Consider the following 26751-nt stretch of genomic DNA (forward strand, 5'->3'; position numbering starts at 1 on the left):
AAAATGTTCCGCAGTAGTCTCAGCTCAACAATCACATCAGCTTGCATTTATGTCAATACTTATATTCAATAAGTAAATACAATGCACTCATTGTGTAGGGTGGTCACAGGCTGCATATTGTGCAGAAAAAAGGGAAGGCCTCGGCCCTTTGGTGAAGTGGGTCAAGTTTGGGAAGGGGTCCGCCTAATGTCCAATCTCAAAAAGTGATGAGATGTGATCATTCCCATAGCCTATGAACTCTCTGAGAGCCAAAGAAAGCTGCGGGCGTAGTAATTACCCCTCCGATCCTTTGTCTGGCACGAAATGGCAAACTTTTGTACAGTTTATGAGAATCCAGCAGTGCTTGAATTGTTAATATTTTGTCTGGCTCAGTTCTATCAATTTTAAAGCTTTGTAGCTTTCAAAACAGATAACACTTTATAATGGAGTGTTATGGTTTTGTGGCCATTCAAGGTGAATGTCCTTCACTGACTTTTTCAAGTGACCATAAAAGGTAACTATGGGGTAAGTGCTGGTTATAATTACAAGTCTTGTGTAAAAAGAGTCTCCAAGCATGTATTTAAATTCACCATGTGTTTGTTCTAGTGTGACTCATTGCATGTTAAAGTTATGGGGCAAAGGATACAGTTGCAAGAATCCATATGGGGAAAGTGTATGTGATTCAAATGGGGTGGGGGTTGGTAGGGTTGGGGGGGTGCACGTGTGGGTGTGTCTTAGTATGTGACGTCATAGACTCAGGTCCGGGTGATCCTCTCCTGGCCAATCAGTGTTCTAAGGGAGGTTTCTGGGGGAGGGGTTGTTCAGTGAATGATTGATTGGGAGTGAGGGGGTAGGTTTTTTTTTTGGTTTTTTTTCTGGTTTTGGGAGGGAAACGGGTCTGTCCAGTGTAGTAGGCCTGCATGTAGTGGTGTAGTATGTTGCGCGTACTCTCAGGCCAAGAAGCTGTCCGGAAATCTTTACATCACATTACACTTGAGTTATTTTTGTGATCCATTTGACTTAAGTTGCACATTCCTTCACTGCACTCATTAATCAGCAATGACAGGCAGAGGTGTCCAAATTATGTGCAGGTTGCCAGTGGTGGACAACTTATTAAAGTTAAACAAATTAGTTTAACAAACACTGCTCGGGTTCATGAATTACGCTTCCTGACATCATACGGAACGCTCAGTTGTGCTTTAATTGTCACACATAGCGCAAATACCCTTTGTTCCGCGTGCCATTATGCCAATTGTCAGGTATCTTTTGCTGTAAATTTGACCTCGATAAAGCTCCCAATGTAGTGGAAATCACAAGTCATTACGCTATTAAGAAGCTTTAGTTTTTGGAATGTAGCGTCCACCAAAAAAAGACAGCCATTGCTGTACATTGTTTTGGGGTTTTTTGTATATGGCCCTCGAAAGAAAATGTTTAGACACCTTTTATTTAAGACTTTCATGACGAATGATAGTATTGCTAAGTAATAACTTTAAAAAAATATGTTTTAATGTACCTCGTTTCCTGCTCAAATGGTTCCTCATTTTGGAGTGAGCTCATAAATCCACCTACACAGTTATAATTTTACAAATGACTTCCTTCATGTGATTTTTAGACACATCTCCGCATTAGGGGAACCTAAATTTAGGTCTGGAATAAAGTTCAACATTCATACAAGTATTGGATGCTACAATTCGAAGACCCAATTCACATTTTGGTCCAGGCAATATGAACGTTTGTGAACAGTCATTAATGGTACCGTAACTTCGTAAGCGTACTGTTTTGCTGTGGACAAAATGTTTACACCATTTTAATTTTTGGCTAAATCCGTAGTAGGAGTTTATCGATGTACTTTGAATTTGTCCAAAATAGCAGCTTCAAATCAAAATGGCCGATTTCTCGTTCACTTTTGTGCATGAGTCTTTTGAGACTTTTCCATGCATCATGTCATAACAATCATGTTCACAAAATTCCGTTTTGTTTGGTGAAACTCGTGTCCAGAGTGCACGCCTGATCGTGTTTTGGAGAAATCACGTTTAGGACCCCTAAAATATGTACTTGTACATTTTCACTTTACAGGTTGAATTTTAAATACGAAAAAAAAAATACAAATGAAAATACATTGAAACAGAAAAGAAAATATATTAGAATAATTGAAAAATATCTTATCAGTTAACTTTTAAGAAGTTAGACACAATAAAATATGTATGCAATTGAATCTTTAAGAACTGTTTTATTAGAATCATTATTTATTTATTTATTTGTTCAATTTTTTTCCCTTATATTAAGTACAATGTTAATGTCCAAACTGTGCATGTTACCATGGATACAATAATATTATATATAATTTCTAGGAATAATAATTGTTTTTTTATCAATACTTGGACATTCTCCGTATGATGCACTTTGTCTTCTTGTAATTTTATCTAGCTGTGAAGCCTTTTTTTTTTTTTTTAAATTGACTTGTGTATGAATTGTGCTGTACAAAAAACATGCCTTGCCTTGCCTTCTAGTGTACTAAAACAACAAGCACATTTTTGTATGATTGCTAAGGCATATCAGTCATCCATCCATCCATCCATCCATCCCCAAGGCCACACTTCTATCTCCTCAGCCACTTCATCCAGCTCGTTCAACGGAATCCTGAGGCACCTCTATAGGGCTCTATTTTCTTGAATGGTGCAAGTCTGCTGCGCCGAGCTGTGTAAATCTGTGCAGGGGGAGGTTAGACCAGGTACTGGTAATTTTGCAAACGCATGTAAGCCAGCTCATTTAAGGACAGATTGTGCCATTTTGGGCACAGCAGATTCCATTCCCTGCCAATCAAAGCGGTTCATCTCAACACAAGGTACAATACGGTCAGGTCAGACCAGCATCTTTTGGAGCATTCAAGTTCCAAATAAAAACCACACAAAAGCACTTGAGGTGAGCATTTAGAGGTTCCATTGTATATTGAACTATTCAATAATCCTTTAACTACCTACATAAAGGCAAAAATTAAAATCCATGTGTTGAATAAGCCACCCATGATTTTAGCTTCAGGTCACAACTTGATTGTAAAATACTTTTGCCCATCACATTTTTTGTGTTTGGTAAAAAAAAAAATACGCTCCATAGCACTCATACACCTGCACGCATGCATACAAGTCTGAATACGCCTCTCCACGGCAAGACTTCAATTCGCCAACAAGTTGCATTCCAGCATGAGGAAACCGTGTTCGATCTCACTTAGGTCAAATGGGATGAAGAAGGAGACATGAGGTATAGGCAATCAAGAGGAGGAAGACGCTAAATGAAAAAGGAGGCAAAGACCTGCCTAATGAGGTCGTCATGAGGGCTCAACTTTGCTGCCTGTTGCTTTTGTTGGTCAACTGTCAAGAACGGATCACAGGTAGTGTGTCGCAGGAATGGGTAGATTAGTGTGTGCGTGTGTGTAAAGGAGTGGTCTTTTCTCACATTGTTTATGGCTTTATTTATTTGGCTTTATTTTTATAGCTTGATGCATGCCCAAGTGTGTGCGTGGGTTTTCAATTGACGTGGAACGGCCTTCTCTCTGTCCTTTTGGCTTGTACAAACCTATCCTGTCAGGAATGTCACTGCCCGCAGTATAAAAAGCTGCAGGTGACATTTGTCTTTCGTAGCATGGAATATTGTGGGCCGAAAAAGTGTTTTGTTGAAGCAGTGACAATCTGGACAAGAGGCCACGAGTTGCTTTTGTGCTGCCTTTCACTTTCATTGTCCAAACACCTCAGAGTAGCTGTCATCCATGACTCAGACATGTCATTATTGTGACAAGAACTTATTTTAAAATGACTCACAACTTTTTTTTTTAAGCGGAAGAAGTAAAAATACTAACTGTGTGGCTAAGATGACCTATAGGCCTACTGCCATTTATTTTGTCATCATTTTTGTGTAACGTCAGTATTTAAGTAAGGCAAAAGTGGATGTGGGAGGGAAATTACCACTTGCCTTTGGGTGCTATTCTATTTTTGCACCCTCATTACCATTGTACTTTATGATGACAGTCAAGTTGTCAGTACAAACAAAAACTTGCAACAGTTGGTACATTTAGATTAATTGGTTTCATATTTGTTGTGTGTATAGTTTTCACAAAATAAGTACAAATAGAGTGAGCACGAATCATCAGTCATCAAATTGGCAGTGAATGCATCACTGTATATAGCAAACAACTGCTGTAAAATCACATTGTAAGTGAACAATATTCATATTAGATTTATTATTATTTTTAGTATTATTATTATTATTATTAGTTGTAGTAGTAGTAGTCTAAGGTTATTGAACTACATTCAAAATAGTCAATAGTAAATACACAGCCCATTTTAAACACTGATCTCTTTAGGTTTCATATACATCATATAATACATTATATTCCACATGAATGAAAACTAACATGAATATTTACGTAATATTCAACTCATAAAAGACATCTCCATCATCATCCACCTGAAACTAATAGAACATGGTGGAGTTGCCTGTAGGGGCGTGCAGTAGTCAAGTCAAGTCAAGTCATCTTTATTTTTATAGCGCTTTCAAATAAAGTTTGTGACTTAGCTTCCGCTTTAAGTTTTTGTGATTGATAAAACTGCAGCAGCGATAGAGATGATCATATTTATCAGAAGCTGAGCTATCATCTTTGTAAAAGGCAACATTTTTGAAGAATGAAACGCAAATAAAGAAAAACGCACATTTTTTTCTGTTTCTGTCAGGCGATGTGAGCTTCATAAGCCCATTCATAAAACACTATGAGGGGCTATCATACGACAGGGAGGACCTCCACAGGAAGCATCTGCGAGCACGCAGAGATGCACAACCTCAGCGACACATGCTGGACTTGGACTTCACTGCTTTTCACAGGTTTGGACTAGAAAAAAAAGATGTGCAGTAAGAGTGCATTTATATGTATCAAATGGGACACATTGGTACCCTTTTCCAGGACTAAAATGTTTCTGGAAATGAAATTCAAGACTCAAGTTTCTTGTCGGAAGGAAATTGCACCAAGAAAGACCATTAAAACGGTTTAGAGAATGTTTAGGAAATGTTGCAACCTTTAAGGAACCCTGCTTCTCCCTTTCCTGTAGAACTTTTCGACTGCGTCTGAGACGAGATGCCGGGACGTTCTCCAGTGACTTCAAGGTGGTGAGCGAGGATGGAACCACAGCCGCGGACCTCTCCCACTTATATTCAGGGACATTGGAGGGTAGGTTTGTATTTGTGTGTGAAGTTGCTCCTGTGGGACTGATGAGAATCAATCTCACTGACTTTGTCGGATTTTTCAACCCGCTCTTGCAGGTGAACACGACTCTGCGTGCCATGGGTCCGTGTTACAGGGTCAGTTTGAAGGAAGCATCCATATAGGCAATGTCACTTATCATGTCGAAGCTGCTCACAGATACAACGTCACTGACCACCACTCCATCATCTATCGTGAGGATGACTTGGGTGAGAAAATTATGCACATGCGGTATATCGTTACGTCCAATTTCTCCTCTAGGAACAATACAAGACCACACAGACATCAACAGAATATAGTCAAGGGGTCACCAACCTACTGATTAGTGCGAAGAGCTACCAGTTTAGTACACACTTGTGAAATAACCAATTTGCTCGAATAATATTAATATTAACAACAACAACAACAATAATAGTAATGAGTAATCGATGGAGTAATTGAGAGGGTAATCAATTAAAGATTTGTTATTGACAGCCCTAGTAACTATACTAAACTAAACTTTCAAATTTCCTAGAAAATTACAATGACCCATCACTAGTGAGCTATTTTTGGAACAGGCCTGCAAGCTACTTATGTGGTGTTTGGGAGCTGGTTACCTGGGCACCATGTTTGTGACTCCATGCTATAGTGTAGTCTTCTATAAATTGTTAAATTTGGAATACGTATTAAATTCACTAATATGCAACACAGATTAACAGAATCTTCTCTGATTCATTTGCCTGGTTAATTTACATATTTGGGCCAAATTATTGCTAACCAAAATGTGCTGCTCCACTGTGACAGTGTTGCTATTCGTTAGCCAGTTTGTGGTGTTTTGTATTGTTTGTTAGCATGAAGCTAAATGGACTGACCTAAGGGGAAGCTAATTGGTTGTTTTAAATACACAATGTGTAGTTTTTGTCTTATTTTTTGGTTTGACGGTCAACTAGGAGGTGCAATAAAGAGCCTGAAGCCTAATTTTTGAAGATTTGTTCACTATTTGCCAAATTGCTCCTTGTTGTAAAGTGAATTCAGTCGAGTCCACTGCCATACAGCACTCTTATTTCAAAATTTTACTCACAAGTGAAAGCAACAAAAAGAAATCATGCTCATATTTTGAAAAAGTTGCAACTCACAAGTCTGGTCACTCATATGTCAAGCATTGAGTAGCATTGAGTTACAACATAAGGAAATATAATAGCGATATACTGTATAATATAATAACAACTAAATGGCTATTTTTATTTTTTTATTTTTTTACACAGTTAGGCTATTGAGTATTGGAATGTAACCATCTTTTCCCGCCCTAAATGTGGTATCTGCCGAATGCACTTGACTGCTGTTGAGCTTCAAAATTCCATGCTACAGAAGAGCCCATTCACAATTCGATTCACATCCATCTTGGCAGCTTCTACAGAATGCTCTGTAGGCTGGTTAACTCGAGGTCATGAAATCAGACTAATCTCATGGCGAGAAGGGAGAAGTGAGCACTGTTTAGGTTAAAAGTAGCCATAGAAAAAGCAAGATGAAGATGGTGTGATACTGAAGTGGAGGAGGAGATGAGTAAGAATGAAACCACAAAAAAAAAAAAAAAAAAAAGGGGAAATGAAGTATTAGGAGTGGGTTCGATACAATACCCAAACTCCCAACACGTTTGAATGGGAGCACGCGTGGTCTTGCTTCATCTCCTCTGAGACAAAACCTTGACTTCAGCGTTGCAAAATGATAACATCCTGCGCCTTTCAATCACAGGCCAGGTTGTCTCACAGGAAACGCAAAACAATCCGTCCCCAGACGTTTCGATGCAACAATCGACAGTCCCGTAACTGAGTTTATATTTGGACATGAGGGAGAGGCATCATGCTTCTGGTACGGTGCGTATTTCCACTTTCGGTGACTGTCGTCTGGGATTAACAAAGGCCTGAAGGACGTGGTCTCCCCTGAGATGGGTGATGTCATGATATCGCCCTCAGATAAGGGACCCCTGGCGTTGTACAGGGTGGTCCATGTTCTGATAAGTACAGTCACAAATTTAGATTGAACTGATTAACCACAGGCAGTACAGTGGGTACAGTTCTGAGGTTTGGGGTTTGAGTCTTGGCTCTGGCTTTCCTGTGAGCAGTTTGCATGCGCTAACATTAGCTTCATTCAAGACTCCATATGTGTGAATGTTTGTTTGACTTTATGTCCTCTGTGATTCAATTAAAATGTATTATTTGTAAGTTTGAGAACTATTAATACACACACAATGTATTTATTTATTTATCTATTTATTTTATTGCTTTTTTTATTTATTGCTTTTCCTTTTATTGATACGAGCTTATCGGGCATTTATGTACTTTACTTAATATGCAATATGACTGTCATATTAATTTAAAAAATATTTAAAAAAAAAAATTTTTTTTAAAAACCATACATCACCTTAGATGTCTATAGTTGTGATTTGTATTGATATTTTTATATATTAAAAAAAAAAAAGATCTACTTGCATATGCCCTGGACTCCCATGGATGCTTGGCTATTATTAATCCCTACATTAGTTTTTAATATCAATATTTTAAAAACAGTACAGCCATTTTTCTGTCATGGGCTAGCCTGATTCCTTTGGCCTCACTTTCTGCTGAGTCTGCCATTTTAAGTCCCTCTCTTGAGCCTAAATTTGGACGTGGGTGAAGCAAAGCAGTTGACTTTTGGCTCTGACTGGCTTTAAATCATTTTTTAAAATATTTGACTCTGCATAACTCTATCCCAGACACTTTAGACAAGCCAATGATTTGAGAAATATGACTATAAAACATGGCTGAACTCTGTCGGTGTTGCAAAATCTGTGGTTTTTGCAATGTAGCCAGTTTTGCAGATGGAGTTCTTGGAAAGCATAATTGTGCAGGGGCTCAGTATGTGCAGTAAATTTTAACCCTCCCAATATCCTTGGGGTCAATTTGACCCCATTCACCCGTAGGGTCAAATGTGATAGAATTTTTTAGGACAACAGGAAGGTTAATTGGGTCAGATAAAGTGAGTCATTGTACATTAAATGTATCATGTAAATGAGATGAAAAAATTTTCACTTTAGATTTGTACAGCAGATTTGTCTGGAAATACCTTCTTACGCTCATCCTGGATAGAACTCATTTCAGAGTTGTGGTTGGCTGGGGTGAAGTTTCGTTAGAGTGGTGTGATCCAATCAAGTGTTTCCTCACTGCCTCTCTCGAAGTTTTTATGGGTCACCAGTAGGGGTGTGAATTGCCTCGTACCTGACGATTCGATTCGTATCACGATTCACAGGTCACGATTCGATTCGATACCGATTAATCCCGATACGAATTTATAAGTCGATTGTTGCGATTTTTTTTCATTCAAATTTAGAAAATACTAATCAGTAAGCTTGTAGAGTGTAAGATTTATATGAAAATGTATTATTTATTTATCTGAAATTTCAGTCTTATAGAGGTTGTAATCTGTTTCATGTTTAAACAGCATTAAAATAAAATATTAAGGCTTAATGTTCCGTTCATATAACATTCTTCCATGCTTAAGGTGTGAATCCTTAAAAAACAAAAAACAAAAAAAACAAAAAAATCCATTTTGCCTATTATTGAATCGATTCGAGAATCGCGCGATGTAGTATCGCGATATATCGCCGAATCGATTTTTTTTAACACCCCTAGTCACCAGTTAACTGACAAATCGCCTCTCTCGTGCGACTGCAAACATGTGAAAGTGATTTAAGGTCACGTGACTCAACAGCATCTACGGGAATTGCGAGGTATTTGTCTTGGCTGAATCCTGCAGGGGGTGTTTGTTTGTGAGCAGATGCTTCTACATTATATATTGACCTCTTTGGCGAAGTGGTGGCAACATGATTTAGAAATGTTCCCAATGACTCCCATGTGAGCAAGCATTATTGCAGACGTGGATGAAGAAAGTTGTCTCAAATCCGTTCCAGTGAAATCAAACCCATCACCCCATTTTCGACAGACAGCCTACTGGGAAGGATCATTTCCCAACCTGTCTCCGCTATTTTTAAAGTGTCCGACGCCGTGCGTGAGACGATTTTTGGTTTGTTTTAATGGATTAAAACTGTCGTGAAATTCTGGACTTGAGCTCTAGCTTGAGTTTTGAAGTCAATTTGGGTCTGTTTCACAATAACGCATGATGTCTGAGTGGTGAGGTATGTGCCTTATAAACACAGGGTTGCTAAGTCAATTCTGATGTTTCTACTATTTTGTACTCTAAAAACTTTGTGGGAACAAAGTGTGCCCTTGTATCATGAGAGCCACGTGTAGTAACAGGCAACACAAGTAAATGCTATTCCATTAGGTGGCAGTAGGCATATAATTCACCCATTCACTGCCATAGACGTTTATATTCGTCAAATGGAATGGCAAGGCCACTATTTTTGTGCACTTCATTTTTGTGCCAAGGCAAGTCTAGTTTACCATATTTGGGACTTTGGCAGACCGTATTGTGCCTCACTTGGCGTTCCGGCGGACCAAGAGTGTTGTTTTATTACATGCCCTGGACATCCATGACAATAGGGTGACAAAAAGTACAATAGAATTAAGCAATTCTTAGTTCAGTATCTGTAAATAAATTATTTTACCATCAAAAGAACTTTTCAATGTCATATAGTTTGAGGTGCTACAATAGCAAAAATATTAGCGTACAAGTCACTATCATTTGTGTGAAATTTATCTTTTCATAAAAAGCTCATTTTGTCCACTTTTTGATCAAAAACTGGTGTGTTTTTTTATTGCTAGTGAAAGAAGAGTGGCCACTCTTTCTTTTGCTATAGGTTTAGTGTTTATACTTTCACAGAACACAATATTCTGTGGGCATTGAATTATTAGTCAACATGCTCAAAAACAGTTGGTAATATTGGAGAAATGGTAAGAAAATCACTGAGAATGAATGAGATTTTGTGAGCTTTTTGTTTTGTTTTGTTTTTTGGTATACCATAAGATTTGTTTTTTCCTAACGCAAAATATGTGCCATAGCTCAATAAAGGTTGGAAAACCTTTCTGTAATGTATTTTTGAATGGGCATTGTGAGGGGAAAAACCTGCAAAGAACCCTGAACAGTGATCAAAAATGGAGTGGGAAAGTTAATAAACATCCCCACAAATCTTGTAGAAAGTTTTCCCAGAAGTCTGGAGGCTGGTTACGTCAACAGCATTAAGCCTACACTTCCTGTATGTTTAATGACCAGGCGTCTCAGGATTGCATAGGTACAATGTATACAAGGAAGAAGCTTGTCTCCGTGTTCATTTCCAGCAAGATATAGAGATAATCTGTTGTCGCTCACACAACCACATAAGCACACCCTACGAAGGGCAGGCTCTCTTCCGGCAATTCTTGGCTGCACCTGGCCATAACAGAAACAACTTTTATGGCTTCAGGATGCTGGACCACTTGTGTTAATCAATTGGTATTCTTCGTTGCAGTGGTTTTGGAAGACAACAGTCACGTTTTATGGTTATTTCATATCCAGTTTGCGTCAATGAAAATTTACGCTTTTGTGGCGTAAACAACTTTCAGCACTTAGCTCTTACTGGATTATAACAATGGGTACAAAAAGTGTACGCAACCCTATTCAAATGTTTTTATTGACACAATAAAGGAGACCATTTCAAAACGTTTTCCATCTATTTGGTTGCATAAGTGAGCACACCCCTTAAAAGAGGGGACGTGACTGTGTTCAGAATTTGCCAATCACACTTCAACTAAAGTTAAATGGGAGTTAATGAATAAAGTTCAGTCATTTTATTCTTACCTCACCGAAGTGATTACAATTGGATTGAGTTACAATGTGATTGTTAATTCTGAACACACAGCCACATCACCTGTTATAAAAGGGTTTGAAATGATTTATTTTGGTCTCAGCTTTTATTGTAACAAAAATCTGGCATTTGAACTTGAAACAGAGTGTGCAGACGTTTTAAAGCCTGTGGTGAAAATGAAATCCCATTGACATGTGCTTTTTTTTTTTTTTTTTTTTTTTTTTTTAGTTTTACCAACAAGAGGGACTGGACAGAATACTGGATTTTGTGGCGCAGAACACCTAATCGCGCTAGCCCAAAGCCTCAAACCGGATGATCAGGTAGAAAAATCCTCATTTGTTACCTCCATACACACACACACATACAAATGCCACAAATTGACCCAAAACCTTCTGGAAAAACACAGTATGTCTCAAAAGAGTTCCAGCAACCATCATCAAGTCACGTTTTCTTTTGGCTTTTTTTTGTGTGGTGCCACCAGGGAAAGGCACCAGTGATGGCAACAAAGGAAAGTGTGACCATAAAAGAGGAAATTGACCTTTCGACATAGGAACGTTTCTGGCTACTGAGCACAACACGAGCAATACAGCTGGTTAAACATGACAAAGTTTGGGCCAGTACGTGCCAGAACTTTGATTGTTTGGAAAAATGTCAGTAGACCTCAATGTGATCTACTAATTAATATTCCCAAAGGGTAACCAGCGTATTGTTTGTCAACTAGTGGGGTGTCCCCAGTGTCCCTTTTCAACAATGGCTTCCAGGACATTTACACGTATCCATTTTTAACAACATGACCGGCTGTACAGATCATTTCCAGTTTCTGGACATTGTGGAATGGCCTGAGCAGATGTTTTTCCCAGCGAAGAGTTCAAGTTGCGTTCCCGTTCCTCTCGGTGCCCCACAGGAGGCGGTAACGAGCCGTGCGAGGAGAACGGTGGACGAAGCCAAAACTAGCTGCCTGCTGCACCTCACCGCTGACCACCGCTACTTCAACAAGTTTAAGTCTGTGGAGGCTGTTGTGGCTCAGGTGACCGTCACACACCGTTTGTCTTGCTTTGCTCACAGCGGAGTTAAATGCCTCATTTGGCTTTTGTATTGTTTCAAATACATTAGACTAATCTGGATCACTAATGCAGCCAGAATTAATCTCCATCCTGAATTCACAGTGCTGAATTGTCTAGCAGCCAGAGTTCAACATTCAACTATTTTCAGGTCCAGCACAAGTCTAGCACATAGTGCTAGTGAACATGGCTGTGTTTTTGTTTTACTTTCTTTCTTTTTGTATTTTGCTAGCGCAGATAGAAGCTATTGGGGCGTTTGTGCCATTGAGCCACAGTCGGAGCACAGCCGACTCCCGACCAGTTGAAGCGGCACCTCCTCATTACATTCAAATTCAGCAGAGAGAGGCCTGTAGGCTATGCTACATGGCGGAAGGACTTGCTGAAGTTCAAGCATGAGATCGGCATGCGCAAACTACTTCGTACATTTACAAGATCGCCACTTGAAAATGATGTAAAGTGACTTCCACCCCAGAAAATCACATTGCACCACAATTTAGACCTGCTTTTAGCTAGTCTTAGCTAGTCTAAAATCTTGAAAAACTAGACTTGCCCAGACACAAAAATGAAGACACGCCCATTTTCATGCAGAGCGCAGTCTACTTTCACCATCAGAGGATTCATTGAAGACTCTAATATGTTCTTGGATTAATTTGGTTGTTTGTCTCCAAGTCCCCTGTGATTGGCTGGTGACTAGTGCAGAGTCTACCCTGTCTCTTTCCTAGAGTCAACTGGGCAAGGCTCCATAATCAAAAGAGAATCTAGTCATCCTTGAATCATACTGACCAACTTTTGTCAAAATCTGTTCCGTACAAAACTATTCTGAATCCAGATTCACGATGTCTGGATCCAAATCAGAATCAGACTTATTGGCCAAGTATGTAAAAACACAAAAGGATTGTGGCTTCACAGTCACAAAGCATCCAAGAAACATGAAAAACATAATGACCAACGGAGGGAGACAGACCGGGAAGCCTGGCGGTTCTCAAGTTAGTGCCCCGAGTTTCAATGATGAAAAAAAGGAGACATGAGGAAGAAGGGAGGGGAAAAAAGAAGACCAATTGCATCAAAATAATTTGCATTATGCCCTTACCATAAGAATCAATGGTAAACTGTTCCTTTAGTCTTACTGAAACTACTCAGAAATTTTCACTGAAATCCATTATCACCTTTTTTTGTTTGCTATATAGCAAACAAACATCATGATGCTGCTGCATGACTCCAATAATTGCAAAGCCCTGCACACGGCTGATATGGCATTGCAAATAACATGGTGTTCATCATTGGTGTGTTCTAACAACAAAATGTATGCTCAACTTATCAAAACACAATCATGAGCACATCATACTACCTAATAACTAGTAGTATTCGTCCTGTAAATTGGTATTTTCAGTTACCATTCCCTCCCTCTGCCTCTTGTCTGTCCTTGCATCACTTCCACTGACCTCCTTTGCATTCTTTCCACACCAAGCAAGCAAACACACAGACATGTTGTCCCTGGTTACCTGCCAGATTTGCGAGGTGGACTATGAAAATACACTGTAATCGATGCCTTGACATGATCTGTAGGTGTAAATAGACAAAAGGTTGTTGTCAATCGCTGCTGGCCTTCTTTTACCATCTCCTTTCTGTATCCAAGGTGTCAATATTTACAGTCAAGGAAACCTCCCCGCTAACTCGAATTTTTTATTTTTTTTTGCCTGTTCAACTCCCACCATATATACACTCAGAGTGTGACACGTGAGCAGGTTTCACGTGCAAGTGTATGACCTCTGCAGAAAATACCCTGTAGCTTGACCGTGCTGAGCACCACTTACTGACCGTATGGCCTGAATATTGTTATCAGTGATCAGATGTTGGTCACAAGAGGTAAAACTGTCCTCTGTGTTTATCTATAAAAGTTACCTATTTTTATTTTGTGCTCAGACCAAAGCCATACTGCTTATTAGTGCTAGACAGAGGTGGCAAATCCAGGTCCTGGAAGTAAAAGCCCTGCCACAGTTTGGCTTTAGCCTCAGGCGCTAGCTAGCTAGCTCCCTAGCTAGCTCCCATGGTGCTCGTTTACCTGCTAAGGAGCTAGCTAGCTAGCACCAGGGGCTAAAGCCAAACTGTGGCATGGTTTTTACTGTCTGGAACTGGATTTGCCACCTTTGAATGCTGAGGTAATGGGTGGAGCTTCATTTAACTCAACCTTTTTTGTGGGAAAAAATGAAATTATAACCCAAAGTTGAGCCTTTATGAGCCTTAATATTTCCTCACATAATTGTATGGTTTGTTTCCAGGTTGCCTCCTACATGCGAGCTGTTAATGACATATATGACAAAGTGGAATTTGATGGAATCAAGCTGATCAACTTTAAAGTCAAATCCCTCACTGTAAGAAGCTGCTACTCAAAAATGATGTATGATTAATGAGGAACAAAATATTCAGTCATTTTAAGCATTTGCTATCCTGGCCAGATAATGACAGAGGAGAACAAAACAAATCCTCTGAATCCTCTCTACATCGGCCCAGAGAAACTTTTGAGTCTTTACTCAGAAAACAACTGGGGTAACTTCTGCCTGTCGTATCTGCTAACCAACCGAGACTACAGCGGAGTGCTGGGACTGGCCTGGGAGGGCAAGGCCGGTGAGTTGCAACACACGTGAGGTCATGCAACCTCAAAGTACAGTAGGTCAAAGTCATCATAATTTACAACCTAACCCATTTTTCTAGGATCTTCAAGTGACGTAACAATCAAGTATTTCCAAACAATGTCACTTCTGAATGAATAATTTGGAAAAATGTTTTCTCCCTACACTGGGCCATTAAAATTCCAATCTAACAGAAGAGATGAAAGCGGCAAACAGAAACAGGAAGAATATTTGTGTGTCCAGTCCACTCTCTCACCAAGATATTTGACTTGAAAGGTGAAATAATATTTGTGCGCTCTGTGTCAGTGTTTGAATCTCTGCATGGTGCACCACTGATTCATTGCCTATATGACTCCCTGGTCATGACCAGAGACCAGAAAACAATAGTGTTTGATGGATCCTATATGTATTTGTTGAGTAGCATACCTTCTAGCTTTGCACTCGTTTTGCTGTATTAACTAAGGAGCTGTAACAAAGTCGCAGAGGTGCCAGAATCCTTATTTCATTTGTGTGTTGTTTTTAGAGACCAACAACAAAATGTGAGTCAACTCCTTAACTAAGAAGCCTCTTCTTATTCTTATTATAAACTAAGGTTTAAAGACTATTTCTACATTAAGTGTGTATAATTGTTGTGCAGCAGGAAATTGGAGAACTGCGGGAATTGTGTTGATAAGCGGATTCTTGTCATGTGCAGCTTTTGATTGGCTAACCTAAGGGGGTGTGAGAGCAGACTGCCACAATGACATGTGATTAGGCACCAATGAACCTTTGACACCCGAACACACCACCACTACTGACACCACCCCCAGACGTCTTACATTCCACGGCGCGATCACCATGGCGACGACTCACGTGAGGAGGCAAAAATTTGTGGCCAATGAGATTGTTGTGACATGTGACTGTTCAATGTTTTGTTTTTTTTTTGTTTTTTTTGTGACCACAGTCGACTGGATTACTCGGTATTTCTCCAACACAATTCCACTGGTTTATTGCTGGTGCTGGCTAATATGTGTCTCAGAGACCCCTGCGCACTTGCAGCAACAGTCGGGTGCGCCACACAAACACATGCAGACACACTCGCATGCGCGCCACCCCCATTGAGCACACAAGACTCCTCCTCTAGTTGAGTTTCAGATATCAACGGGGGGTTGAGGAGGACCTAAGTGCTAATCCACAGTAAAAGTCCATCTTTGCTGAAACTGATGGCAGATATATACGGTAGATTATTTTTTGTTGTACTGTAACAATTTTCTTGACAATAAATCTCCTACTGAGCATCAGGAGCATTAGTAGCGTGTGAAAGAACGATAGCCTCAGGCTGGCATCTCGTCCTGAAGAAAGTCACCAGCCCAGTCGCACACTCTGATCCAGTCAAACCAACATTTGCCAACAAATGTGTTTGTCTTGGTCACTCTGACAGGAAGAACAGCACGCCCAAGGCAGCTGACCCCGCAAGTGTTTAATGGGGTTGAGGTCAGGCCATTCTCAAATTAGGAGTCTGATCTCTGATTGACCCGGCACTGTGGGGGCGAGCTTTGTTGACTTGGAGGATAGAGTTTGGTCAGGGAATGTGGAGATATGAGATTGCCACTGGTTGAATCCGGATATTTCTCTGCATTGAGATTTCCCCCAATGATGACGAGCCCCATTTTTCAATGAGACAGATGCTGCCCCACACCATCATACTGCATCGAAAAGTTGTTCCTCAATGCAACTTGGCCTTCAATTATGGAAATGATACTAGGGCAGACTCCAAACAATGTCTTGCAGAGCAACAGCTTGAAATTGCCCTATTGAACAGATCCTATCCAGATGAGTCAAATGTGGCAGGCCGATTCTTGTTATAGTCACCTACTGACCAATGTAGCAGGGCCCTTCCTCATGCTGAGCACATCTGAAGTTCAAAACAGCAAAATAGGATTTCTGCCATTGGGAGAGAATATTTGTCACATTTTTCATGCATGGCACCCACATACTTAACGTCCTTAAAAACGGTATGAGATTTATGTTAATGTTGTGGCCCTAGTGTGTGAAATTCCCAATGAAACACCACATTTGCAATTTTACAAACAAGAGCCTAGTGATTGTAGTCATTCTGGGATTTTATCAATATATTTTTAGGCAATTAACTACTTGTATTTAAACAAGAACAGCAACTATTATTTCACCAATTTACAACAATAATAATAATAATAATAATAATAATAATAATAACAATAGTATGGCCTAAATCCATATTGCCACCATATTTATGGAGTTTGAGGGCAATGTCTCTTTCAGGGTGAGCACAATTCGCACACGAGTGCATCTGGAGCGGCATCAACCTTGTGCACCAACAGCCGCGCTCACATGGCTGTTAGCCACCTGCTGTTTTATATTTATCATGTTTCAAAGCACTATTAATGGCACAAGTGCAGAACACAGTTCAATCCCATGCCTTTAATTAATTTATTAACTAATGTGAGTGGAATTAATTTAATCTTGTTATTGTGGATGTAGTTTGCAGTGGCGACTGTATCATACTGAAAAATGTTCCGAATATTTTACCCCTCTGACATAAAATAAGAATATCAAATATTGCTCAATGTGGCTCAAGGTAAACATTGAATTAAGTAAACAAGGGCGAATACAAGTGGCCCCTTTGTCCTCTTAAATCTACTTTCCAACGCAAACCATAGGAAGGCTAATTCTGTCTTTTAAATGTCATATTTGTTTAACTCCTCCCTGAAGCCCAAATAACGTCTTGAAAAGTCTAATCTGCACAACCTTGACCTTGAAACTTGTATGCTTTTTGGCAACTATTCGTCTTATCATCACACGGTCAAGAGAGTCAAAAAGCACCAAAAACAGTGAATTAAAATCCACTGTGCATACAAATCCTGCAAATTGTATGCACTTTACATTGGAGAATATCATTCAAATGTGGAGGTCATTGAACTCTGGAGGAAAAAAGCCCCTTGACTATTGTTAGCTTGTTTGTATTGAACAATATGAAAATATTTTATGTGCCTCAGGAGAAGAGTAATATTTTATTAGCGCTCAAATGCTTCCTGAAGTTGGCTCTTATGTTTGTTGTTGTTGTTTGCAAGTATTTGTTTCCGGATGTTTTTATCCATGCGGCAAATAATAGGAGCTAATGATAGGAGCCTTTCATGGTGCCTGTTTTCTGTGGCCAAGACGGGTAAGAGAAGGGAACGAAAAAAATGTGCAAGGTCCTCTTGTGCTCTCCCTGCCAATATCCACAGCAGAGGCCTCTCAGTACTCTTTCTAGAAACCTCTGTTCCTTGAATGAACCTTTTAGCATGCATTGGGGACAGAGGGTGGGTTGGGGGTTTTCTTTTTGCTGAAAAGCAGTGTGTGCAAGTAGAATTCCCAATTAGTTTAATAGTTTGCCTTTTAACTAGTCTGCGACCCAGCATATTATAGTACATTGATTAAAGTTAAACAAGAACATCATTGGCTGCTTCCTTTATGGCGCCTCTGCGCTCATTGTTTCTTCAACGAGGTTGGGGTTGGGTCACGGAGTCACTTTTGTTGTTGTTTCCGAGCTCTAACGTGGAAATCCCAATCGCACCCGCACAAACATGCTGATGGGAGATCCAGATGCCCACAGCTGGTTCCCACTGTTCCTAATGACACCTGGTGAACTCACATAACTGTGGAAAGGGAATATCTTTAACAGACAAGTACACTTCCCTTCCCTCAAAATTGGGGATTCCACAGGTCAGGTTACGCAAGATCTGTTACATAAAAACAAAAAATATGACTAACCTAAACCACACATGGCAGGAGGTGATGGATATATTGAAGCGAGGGCTATAGGGGCAATTACAGTAGCTGACCTTTAGGGGTACTAAGCGCCCACTCTACAGTAAATATCCACTATAAAGTGCCTTGCAGTTAAAGAGTACAGAGGAACAGTCAATGTCACAATTTGTTTTGGGATGCTTTTCAACCTCCTTTTAATTATTATACAAGTGCACTAAGAAGTCACTGTAAAACCTGATTTGAAGAGGAAGTCAACCCCAAAATATGTTCTTTATTCCCCCATTAATCTAAACACACTTTTCTTATTAATTCTGCATTTGTGGAATATGAATTAAGCAGCAAATTCCACTCGTTTTTATCCATCTCAGGTGGGCGGCCATTTTGCCACTTGCTCTCGAGTGAAAATGACACCATAGCAAGTGGCAAAATGGCCCCTTGAGATGGATACAAGCAGGTGGATTTTGCTGCTTAATTCATATTCCGCAAACACGATATTAATAATCAGAATACCATGTTTAGATGAATGTGGCTTCATTGTACAGAACAATGTAAAGGAAATCTTTGGATTGACTTCCCCTTTAACAGCTACCACTTAATGGCAGTTGTGCTCAGTGTGTTTGAGTTTCTTATTTTCCCCCCAGCAATCAATAAACGGCCAAAAAGTCATCCAAGACTGTTGCACTCATTTCCCACTAAGTGAAAAATGATTACTATAAACCATACATTGCAGCGACAGATACGTACTACAAAGAAAAATAAAAAAATCAGCAATACAGCTCTCTTGTTCTTCACTTAAAAAGAGGTTGCATAATATTTAAAAGTTATAGTCTAAGGGGATGCTAAGACAAAAGGTACCAAAAAAAAAAAAAACTACAGTAACGCCCATTGCAGCTGTTTAGATTGTGGGAAAGTCATATAATCAGGGACACTCCGATCCAGGAAGGCAGATAACTTCAATAATCGGAGTTTCATTGTTTTCAGACACGTGCTGCCTCCGGGAAAAAACCCCAAAAAACTTTCAAGCGTCATCTTGTCACATAATATCACCCATGATCAAGGGGCCTTACCATAGGTGCCCCCTTTGACCAATAGCTTTCTGTACAGTGAGTCCTGTGAATGACATCACACACCCTCATTGCAACCATGTGAGGATGACCAGCTGTTGGTAAACACACAGCTGCCTTTTTTTAGGAGCGTTACATAAACTCAGTGGTGGGGTGAGATGGGGGTGGCGGGCTGAGGTGTACGTGTTGTCTGTGGGCCTCTTGAGAGGGTGATAACTTCAGCAAGCAAAACCTTGTTGGTTTAAGGTATTCCCAGTAGCACAAGGTCAGTTATGCAATCGTGTCAGTGGGATGTATGTACATTATGATGGTCCTGTTGATTTAAAAGATCACCCATGTGACCTGTCAACATCCTATTTCGAAAGGCATTGTATGGACAAATGTCTTTGGGCACACTTTATTATTAAACCAATTTTCAATTGATGGGTCATTTAAGAAAACGTAAACCACTGATATTGCACTTTCCTAAAAAGAAAAGATCAGCCCTGAGAAACAATATCTAATTTCAATGTATTCATATTTTGGAGTTGATTTTTCTTTCTTTTGGTATTTTGCTAGTCCTTTCACAGCGTTGCCATGGGATGGAATGCAGCCGACTCCCGGACAATCGAAGTGGCTCCCCTCATTCCCATTAATATAAGGGTGGTGGAAGTGCACACAGTGCTTGATATTGCAGATGCAGAAATTGACTCGCAGCTTGCCAAATGTGGTTTAAAAAAAAAAAAAAAAAAAAACTTGTCCTACTAAAATTGCAGCAGCCAGCTCCTTTTCTCTTCTTGTCTTCAGGTAACTGGGGAGGAATCTGTTCACAGTATACCACCCTTCATAATGGGCGCCCTTCCACCCTGAACACAGGTCTGATCACGATTCAGAACTACGGACAGTTCCTGCCTCCTCGACATGTCCAGTTGACCCTCGCTCACGAACTCGGACACAGTCTGGGATCCCCGGTTAGTCGTCTTTCTCCGACTCCTCTTTGCCATCTTACGATATATGCCCAACTTGGAGTATATTCTTCTCCACTACATGGAGCCAAACACCAAAATAAAATGTCGAAGCTCTCTCTGCTGCCTTTTTCTTACTTGACACAAAAAACAGACTTATGTCTTTGTGTTGGACTATTATGTACGTTTACTGAATCTCTTTTCAGTGCTGCCATCACCAAGAAATTACCATAACAAAACTCAGCCTCTGTGCACACCTTTATGTGTGTTATAACTGGAGACCCCCGTAATCCTTTTCACTCTGCCAAATGTGTCTTTTCACCCAAGCCTCCTTTTAACACAACTCCACGGAGCAAAAAGAATCTCGGAGAGGTACTCCTGAGCTGATTAGTTCGACTACGTCAATTTCTGGCTCCTCTCGAATCGATGCACGCGAGGATCTCTGAGTCATAGGAATGAAATCCAAACAGCTATTAACCTTGTTTATGCCCCATCCTTCTAATCCCCGTCTCTTATTTACGCTGTTGCATGGGCAGTACACGCAAGTACTTTGAAATATCCAACCACTAATTGCCATGTAGCTTTCACAAATATACACAATCGAAGACTTAAAAAGAGAAATATTATTTTTGAAAGCTCCTATAATTAAACAACACCTTGAATTCAAAGGAAGTGCAGTTACAAGTTGATTATAGGAGAGTTTCCGCCTTTAATTGGCTTCTTCCGTGAGCATCATTACAATGGATATAGAAAGTGAACACACCCTACTTATAAAAGATACTATTTTAAATGAAAACAATGACTGATTAAGTCTAGATGTTCCATACTGATATCGAAAACTCAATGTCTTTAAAGTAAACTATTTTACATATAAAGTCTTGTATTAGTTTCTAATTTAATTGAAGTGGACAATTTATAGATCATAGTGAGTTTTTCAATGTTTGAGTGCATTCTAATTTATACATTTTTACAAAAATAAAATAAAAAAATGCTATTTTCTAAATCCACTGCAATACCAGTACATTTCTTCCTAAATATATTTTCCAAATACTAGAGCAACTTACTGTTCTTTCAACATGACATTCCCCCGCTCCTCCAGGGTCGTCACAGTCTCCAGCAATCTTGACTCGCTACGTGATACAACAACAGATAAGTGCTCTGTGGCTGTCAATGACACAGCATTTTCGTATGCTGGATGAATTCACTAGGTGATGTCTACAGCTGAATACTTACAATTTAACAAATAACTGCTGAAGCAGCATAAAATGCAACAACCAATTGCACTTAACACATTTTAACATTGCTTGTATTGGGGCTATTTTGGGGGGCATGGCTAAAATGGGGCCCAATCACCCCTCTACAAGCCCCCGATAAAATAACGAGCACCTTCATTCGCATCATCATTTGCAGTTAGCTAGCTAGCAACAGTATGCCTACACCCTGAAAATGCATCTTCCCTTCACATAATCTGCTTCTCATGATTGGGTCATGCCAGGGTTAAGTTTGGGTCATGCAAGTGTTATGTTTCGGTCATGACCGTAAGGTCAAGTGTCTGTTTTGAACTGATGTAACAGCATCCAGTTTCAAATGGTAATACGCTATGTGATGTCAAGAGCAATGTGATGTCATGAATCTTTAATCCCTTTATCTAGTCAACAGCCAATCAGATAATTCCATCTTAGTCCTGTTACATCCAACCAATCAGATCGATTCACTGTCTATATAAGCTGTCTGAGAAATGTGTGTTTTGTCAGATTATTCCTCTGTCCAGCTGGCCACCTGCTTTTCTCTTTCTCGATGCCTCCTCGTTGTTTCCGGTCAAGTCAAGTTAGCTCCACGCCTTTTGATGTTATGCGAATAAAGTGTTAAAACTCTTATTTGTGTCTGCACTTTTGGGATCCAACCTCAGAACCTAACACTGCTGGCGTGGCCACCTTCGAGCGCCTCATTGTTGGCTATGAGCGCATGCATGGAAAACCGGAAGTGAGGTTTTTTTTATATATATTTATGTGTACGCATAAGAAAGACTAGATGATGTATCGTCCATTTTCCATGTCGTACAAGAGGTATTTCATACAGTTGAGACAACAGTTTTAACCTGATTTTACCTGTATATACCCGTACTTGGACATGAAAAAAATAATTAAGATTCATTAAAATTTGGCAAGGTTGTGGTGTGTTAAATTTAGAATACATTTATTTTCACTTACAGTGACTTTAAACCCTTGAAAGAACATTTTGAATGTCATAAGCAAGTAAATGTTGCACCATTAGACATTGAAACTAAATCTCGTGTTATTCTATGTATTTTTACAGCACGATGAAGGCTCTAATTGTGGCAACCTGGGCTCCCCCGGTGGAAAGGGTCGATACCTGATGTTTCCTCAAGCCACAGATGGTGTTCGTGAAAACAACGACAAATTGTCCACCTGCAGCGTCGGACACATCAGTGAGCTGCTGCGCCTCAAGAAGGACGACTGCTTCGTGGGTGAGCACGTGTTCACATATACAAGCGTGAGTCACTATAAATATTATCTCCGGATTGTCACAGTATTTACACGTGCGCTCTCTGTGGCTAGTCAGTGATCATCCCATATGCGGGAACCAGATAGTGGAGAAAGGCGAGGAGTGTGATGTGGGTCACAATGACACAGACCTCTGTTGCTACAGCGCTAAAGAGCGTGTAGGGGTGCAGTGTCGCCTCAAGCCTGGCAAAATATGCAGGTATGTTATGAATACATGAATACCTTACCTAATTTTGTTTTGTGTGGGAACTCAAATAATCATCATATGTAGTACAAAAAATATTGTACTTATAGCAAGCTTTCACTGGACATAAAACATGACGTGAAGAAAATCGGACCAAGTGGCCTTAAAAAGGAAGTCCAAAAAAATAAAAAATAAAAATAATAATAATAATAATAATAATAATAATAATAATAATAATAATAATAATCTTGACAAAAATATGGGACCACAATAGTCTAAACATGACATTCTGATTAATATTACATTTATGGAATATAAATTAAGCATCAAAATCCAGACATTTTTATCCATCTCAGGGGGTGGCCATTTTGCTACTTGCTGTCGACTGAAGATGACATCACAGTTGCTCAAGGTCTAAGGTAACAACCAATCACAACTCAGTTTCAGAAAAAAGTTGAGCTGTGATTGGTCATTGCCTGAACTCTGAGCAACTGTGATGTCATCTTCAGTCGACAGCAAGTGGCAAAATGGCCGCCCCCTGAGATAGACAAAAACAGCTGGATTTTGCTTCATAACTCATATTCCACAAATGTAACATTAATCAGAATGTCATAATTACACGAGTAAGGTCACATACAACATATTATTGTCACGTTATATTTAATACCTGTTATGTAGCATCTGTGCAGCTGATGTACCTCCTCTTTTCTAGTCCAAGTCAGGGCCTTTGCTGCAGTCAGGAGTGCAACTTTAAGTCAGGGCTTCAAACCTGTGACGAAGAGACAGACTGTCAGAAGGAGAGCATTTGTTCAGGTCTTTCAGCTGTGTGCCCTGATCCAAGTCCTAAAGAAAACCTCACCTCCTGCAGTCAAGAGACTCGAGTCTGCCTGAATGGGGTGAGACAGAAAAAAAAACAGCAAATCCATTTTCGAAATAGATGATCTGAGTTTGAGCTTATCCTAGCCTATCTCCTGTCAATCACACTGACAACCAGGAAACAGAACATTCAAAAATATATTTAATACATTTTATCCCCTCTCATCTGTGCCGAGGTCTGTGCCGAGTCTGTATGCGTGAAACACAACCTGGAGCAGTGCGACTGTCCAGGTGATTCCAAGAAGCAGAAATGCCACATGTGCTGCCAACAGCCCGGTAACCTCATAGTCTGAAGCCCAGCTGTGCTTGAAAAATCATACGCTTTCCAGATACATCTGCCTGTATGTGTTTGTTTTCCATTAAACTAACTCAGAGGAACTAACTGGATGTCCTGTTTGGTACCAAAGTTTCATCCAAAAGAAAGTTTTACTTAAAGGGGAAGTCAACCTTTAACATTTCTTGACAATAATATGTTATATGTGACCTCACATGACATTCTGATTAATATTACATTTTTGGAATATGAATTAAGCAGCAAAGTCCAGCCGTTCTTATCTATCTTAGTCAGGGGGCGGCCATTTTTCCACATGCTGTCAACTGAAGATGACATCCCAGTTGCTCAGGGTTCAGGCAACGACCAATCACAGCTCACCTGTTTTCTGAAGCTGCGCTGTGATTGGCTGAGACCTGAGCAACATAGCTTCAGTCGACAAGTGGCAAAATGGCCGCCCCCTGAGATGGATTTTACAGCTGGATTTTATTCATTTTCCACTAACGCAATATTAACCAGAATACCATATTTGTTTGTTTGTTTGTTTGTTTGTTAGTTTATTTAACATATAAACATAAACAAGTAGCAGTTAAAAATGTAAAATAAAGAAGAAACTTATTACAATCATTCAAAATGGTTTACATGTTCAAAAATATTTATTTAGACTAATGGTGGTGCGTAAAAAAAAACAAAAAAAATGGTTGACTTCCCCTTTAAAAAGTGTTAAGTTCGACACTACATCAAGAAATGTGGTTAAATCTGCTTTACCTGTCCATTTATCCAATTATATTTCCTGTGAACCAATGGCAGGTGAGCCGGAGACGTGTGCTAGCACGACCTCCTCCGTGTTGTCCCGTCACTTCCAAAGAAAGCCTTTGCCACTGGTGGGCGGGGCGCCGTGCATGGGCAATCAAGGCTACTGCGACAAATTCCACATTTGCCGCCTGCTGGACGCAGACGGCCCCATCGCCAGACTGAAGAACTCCTTTCTCAACCTTGATGAATTTGAAGACTTGGGAGAGTGGATGAAGGTAATATGGAAGTGGAACTTAAAAAGTGTCAAAGCAACTTCTTTCTTTATCAAACTGAACAGGAAGTGGCCCTGAAGTGTGTGAAAATCAATAGGAAGTGGCCCAAATTGAACAGGGAATGACCTGGAAGTGAACCAAAGAAAAAGAAGAAGAAGAAGAAAACAGGAAGTGCACAAGAAGGCAATGCAACAAGGTTTTCTCGGTTTTGAGCAGTTTTAGTGAGACCACAGCACAGTTCCAATTAGATTAGCGTTTAGCAGAACAAGAACCTCATCCAAAGCTGAAAGTTGAATGAAAAGAATCTTCAAAGAGAAACGCTAGCTCAACATGTCAGCTAAATATCCTTAAAGTAATCTCTCTTTAGATGTTTGAGTCTAAGGTAGCGACTTTAGATCTTCTTGACAGCATGGCGAATCTGGAATGCACATCCGGGTAGCACCTCAATGAGCTGTTTCTACAACCCTCTCTATGGAACACCTCCTGTTCTTTGACAATGTTTGTAGTAGTAAGAGTCTTCTTCTTCTTCTTTTGGAGGTGTTGGTAAATACCTGCAAATAAATGGATTTTTGTGTCCACAGGCTCACTGGTGGGCCATCTTGTTGGCTATCCTGACACTGTGTGCAGTCATGGGCTGCACTGTCTGCCTCTGTGGCCAAACGCTGGATACCAGAAACCTGGAGTGACTTACCTTGAACATGTATCAAACAAATTTAATTTATCTGGGATTTCATATCCCTTTTCCTGTAACTTCCTTGGAGACGCTGCTTTTGTTACTGAAATACTGAATTCAGATTAAATGTATTAAAATGGTATTTGATGAATCAACAACTGATATTTGCAATTGTTTGCTTAACCTGCTAGCCATTCGGAGGCTAACGGGTTAGCAATCTGACTAACATGTATAAACATTATATTCACAACGAACACACTCAAAACTTGTACAGATGTGAATTTGTCGTGTTCTGCATCTTAACACTCACAACCTACCTGAAATGAGAGGAAATAAATCATCACACAGGTGAGGATAGATATACCATGAATGAGATGAGTCAGTCTGTGGGCTACAGCAATCAATTGTTAGATAAGTTTATCAGAGCTAACTAGCTAGCCTATCACAGATAGTATTAAAACCATTAAAAACAAATATATAGTTTTATTTTGTTTACATTATCACGTAATTTCACTTGCACAAATGCTATGGGAAAATGGATGGATGGATGGTCGGTGTAAAATGCAATGTCACTGCTCTTCAAGCATGCACACAATTTCTACACAAAGCATGTTTTTAGTAAATTAGTGTCTTCTATGTTCTTTTTTTCATGTCCATGTTATGGCAATACATGACGTGTTTTCGTGCAATGAATTGCCTGCTCACATGACAAGCATGTGTTATGGAAAAAGCTGCTGTTGCT

At 39.8% G+C, this 26751-nt stretch overlaps 2 protein-coding genes across 4 annotated transcripts in view; one reads left to right on the top strand and one right to left on the bottom strand.

The window, feature by feature from the left end:
• tpm4a (tropomyosin 4a) overlaps positions 1–23930 on the bottom strand; it is a 53266-nt gene extending 29336 nt beyond the window's left edge. Inside the window, exon 1 of the mRNA XM_077535133.1 lies at positions 23829–23930. The gene's annotated coding sequence lies outside the window, so the exon portion shown is untranslated. The remainder of the gene's footprint in view (positions 1–23828) is intronic.
• Positions 3195–26357, top strand: LOC144027528 (disintegrin and metalloproteinase domain-containing protein 10). 3 transcript variants are annotated; one of them, XR_013285480.1, is made up of 15 exons: positions 3195–3367; positions 4704–4851; positions 5076–5194; positions 5287–5436; positions 11214–11305; positions 11890–12012; positions 14326–14418; positions 14503–14671; positions 20295–20458; positions 22769–22940; positions 23032–23176; positions 23874–24057; positions 24214–24313; positions 25119–25834; positions 25918–26357. XR_013285480.1 is itself a non-coding variant. In XM_077535129.1 (15 exons), the coding sequence occupies exons 1-15, from the start codon at positions 3307–3309 to the stop codon at positions 26020–26022; spliced, it is 2046 nt and encodes a 681-aa protein (XP_077391255.1). In that variant the 5' UTR covers positions 3195–3306; the 3' UTR covers positions 26023–26357. The 3 variants fall into 3 exon arrangements, 2 of the variants coding, with proteins under 2 accessions (XP_077391255.1, XP_077391256.1); XM_077535129.1 differs by having other exon boundaries at positions 25119–25339; XM_077535130.1 differs by having other exon boundaries at positions 24214–24268; positions 25119–25339.
• The last annotated feature ends 394 nt before the right edge of the window (positions 26358–26751 follow it).

This window comes from Festucalex cinctus, chromosome 10 (assembly GCF_051991245.1).
Source record: "Festucalex cinctus isolate MCC-2025b chromosome 10, RoL_Fcin_1.0, whole genome shotgun sequence".
NCBI classification, from domain to species: Eukaryota; Metazoa; Chordata; class Actinopteri; order Syngnathiformes; family Syngnathidae; genus Festucalex; species Festucalex cinctus.

What these genes read in the sequence shown, in the direction of transcription:
- LOC144027528 (XM_077535129.1), top strand. Translation starts at nt 3,307, where the DNA reads ATGAGGGCTCAACTTTGCTGCCTGTTGCTTTTGTTGGTCAACTGTCAA. An exon ending in ATATTCAGGGACATTGGAGG is followed by an intron (nt 5,195 to 5,286) that starts GTAGGTTTGTAT and finishes CCGCTCTTGCAG; the next exon opens with GTGAACACGACTCTGCGTGC. An exon ending in CTCGAGTCTGCCTGAATGGG is followed by an intron (nt 24,058 to 24,213) that starts GTGAGACAGAAA and finishes ATCTGTGCCGAG; the next exon opens with GTCTGTGCCGAGTCTGTATG.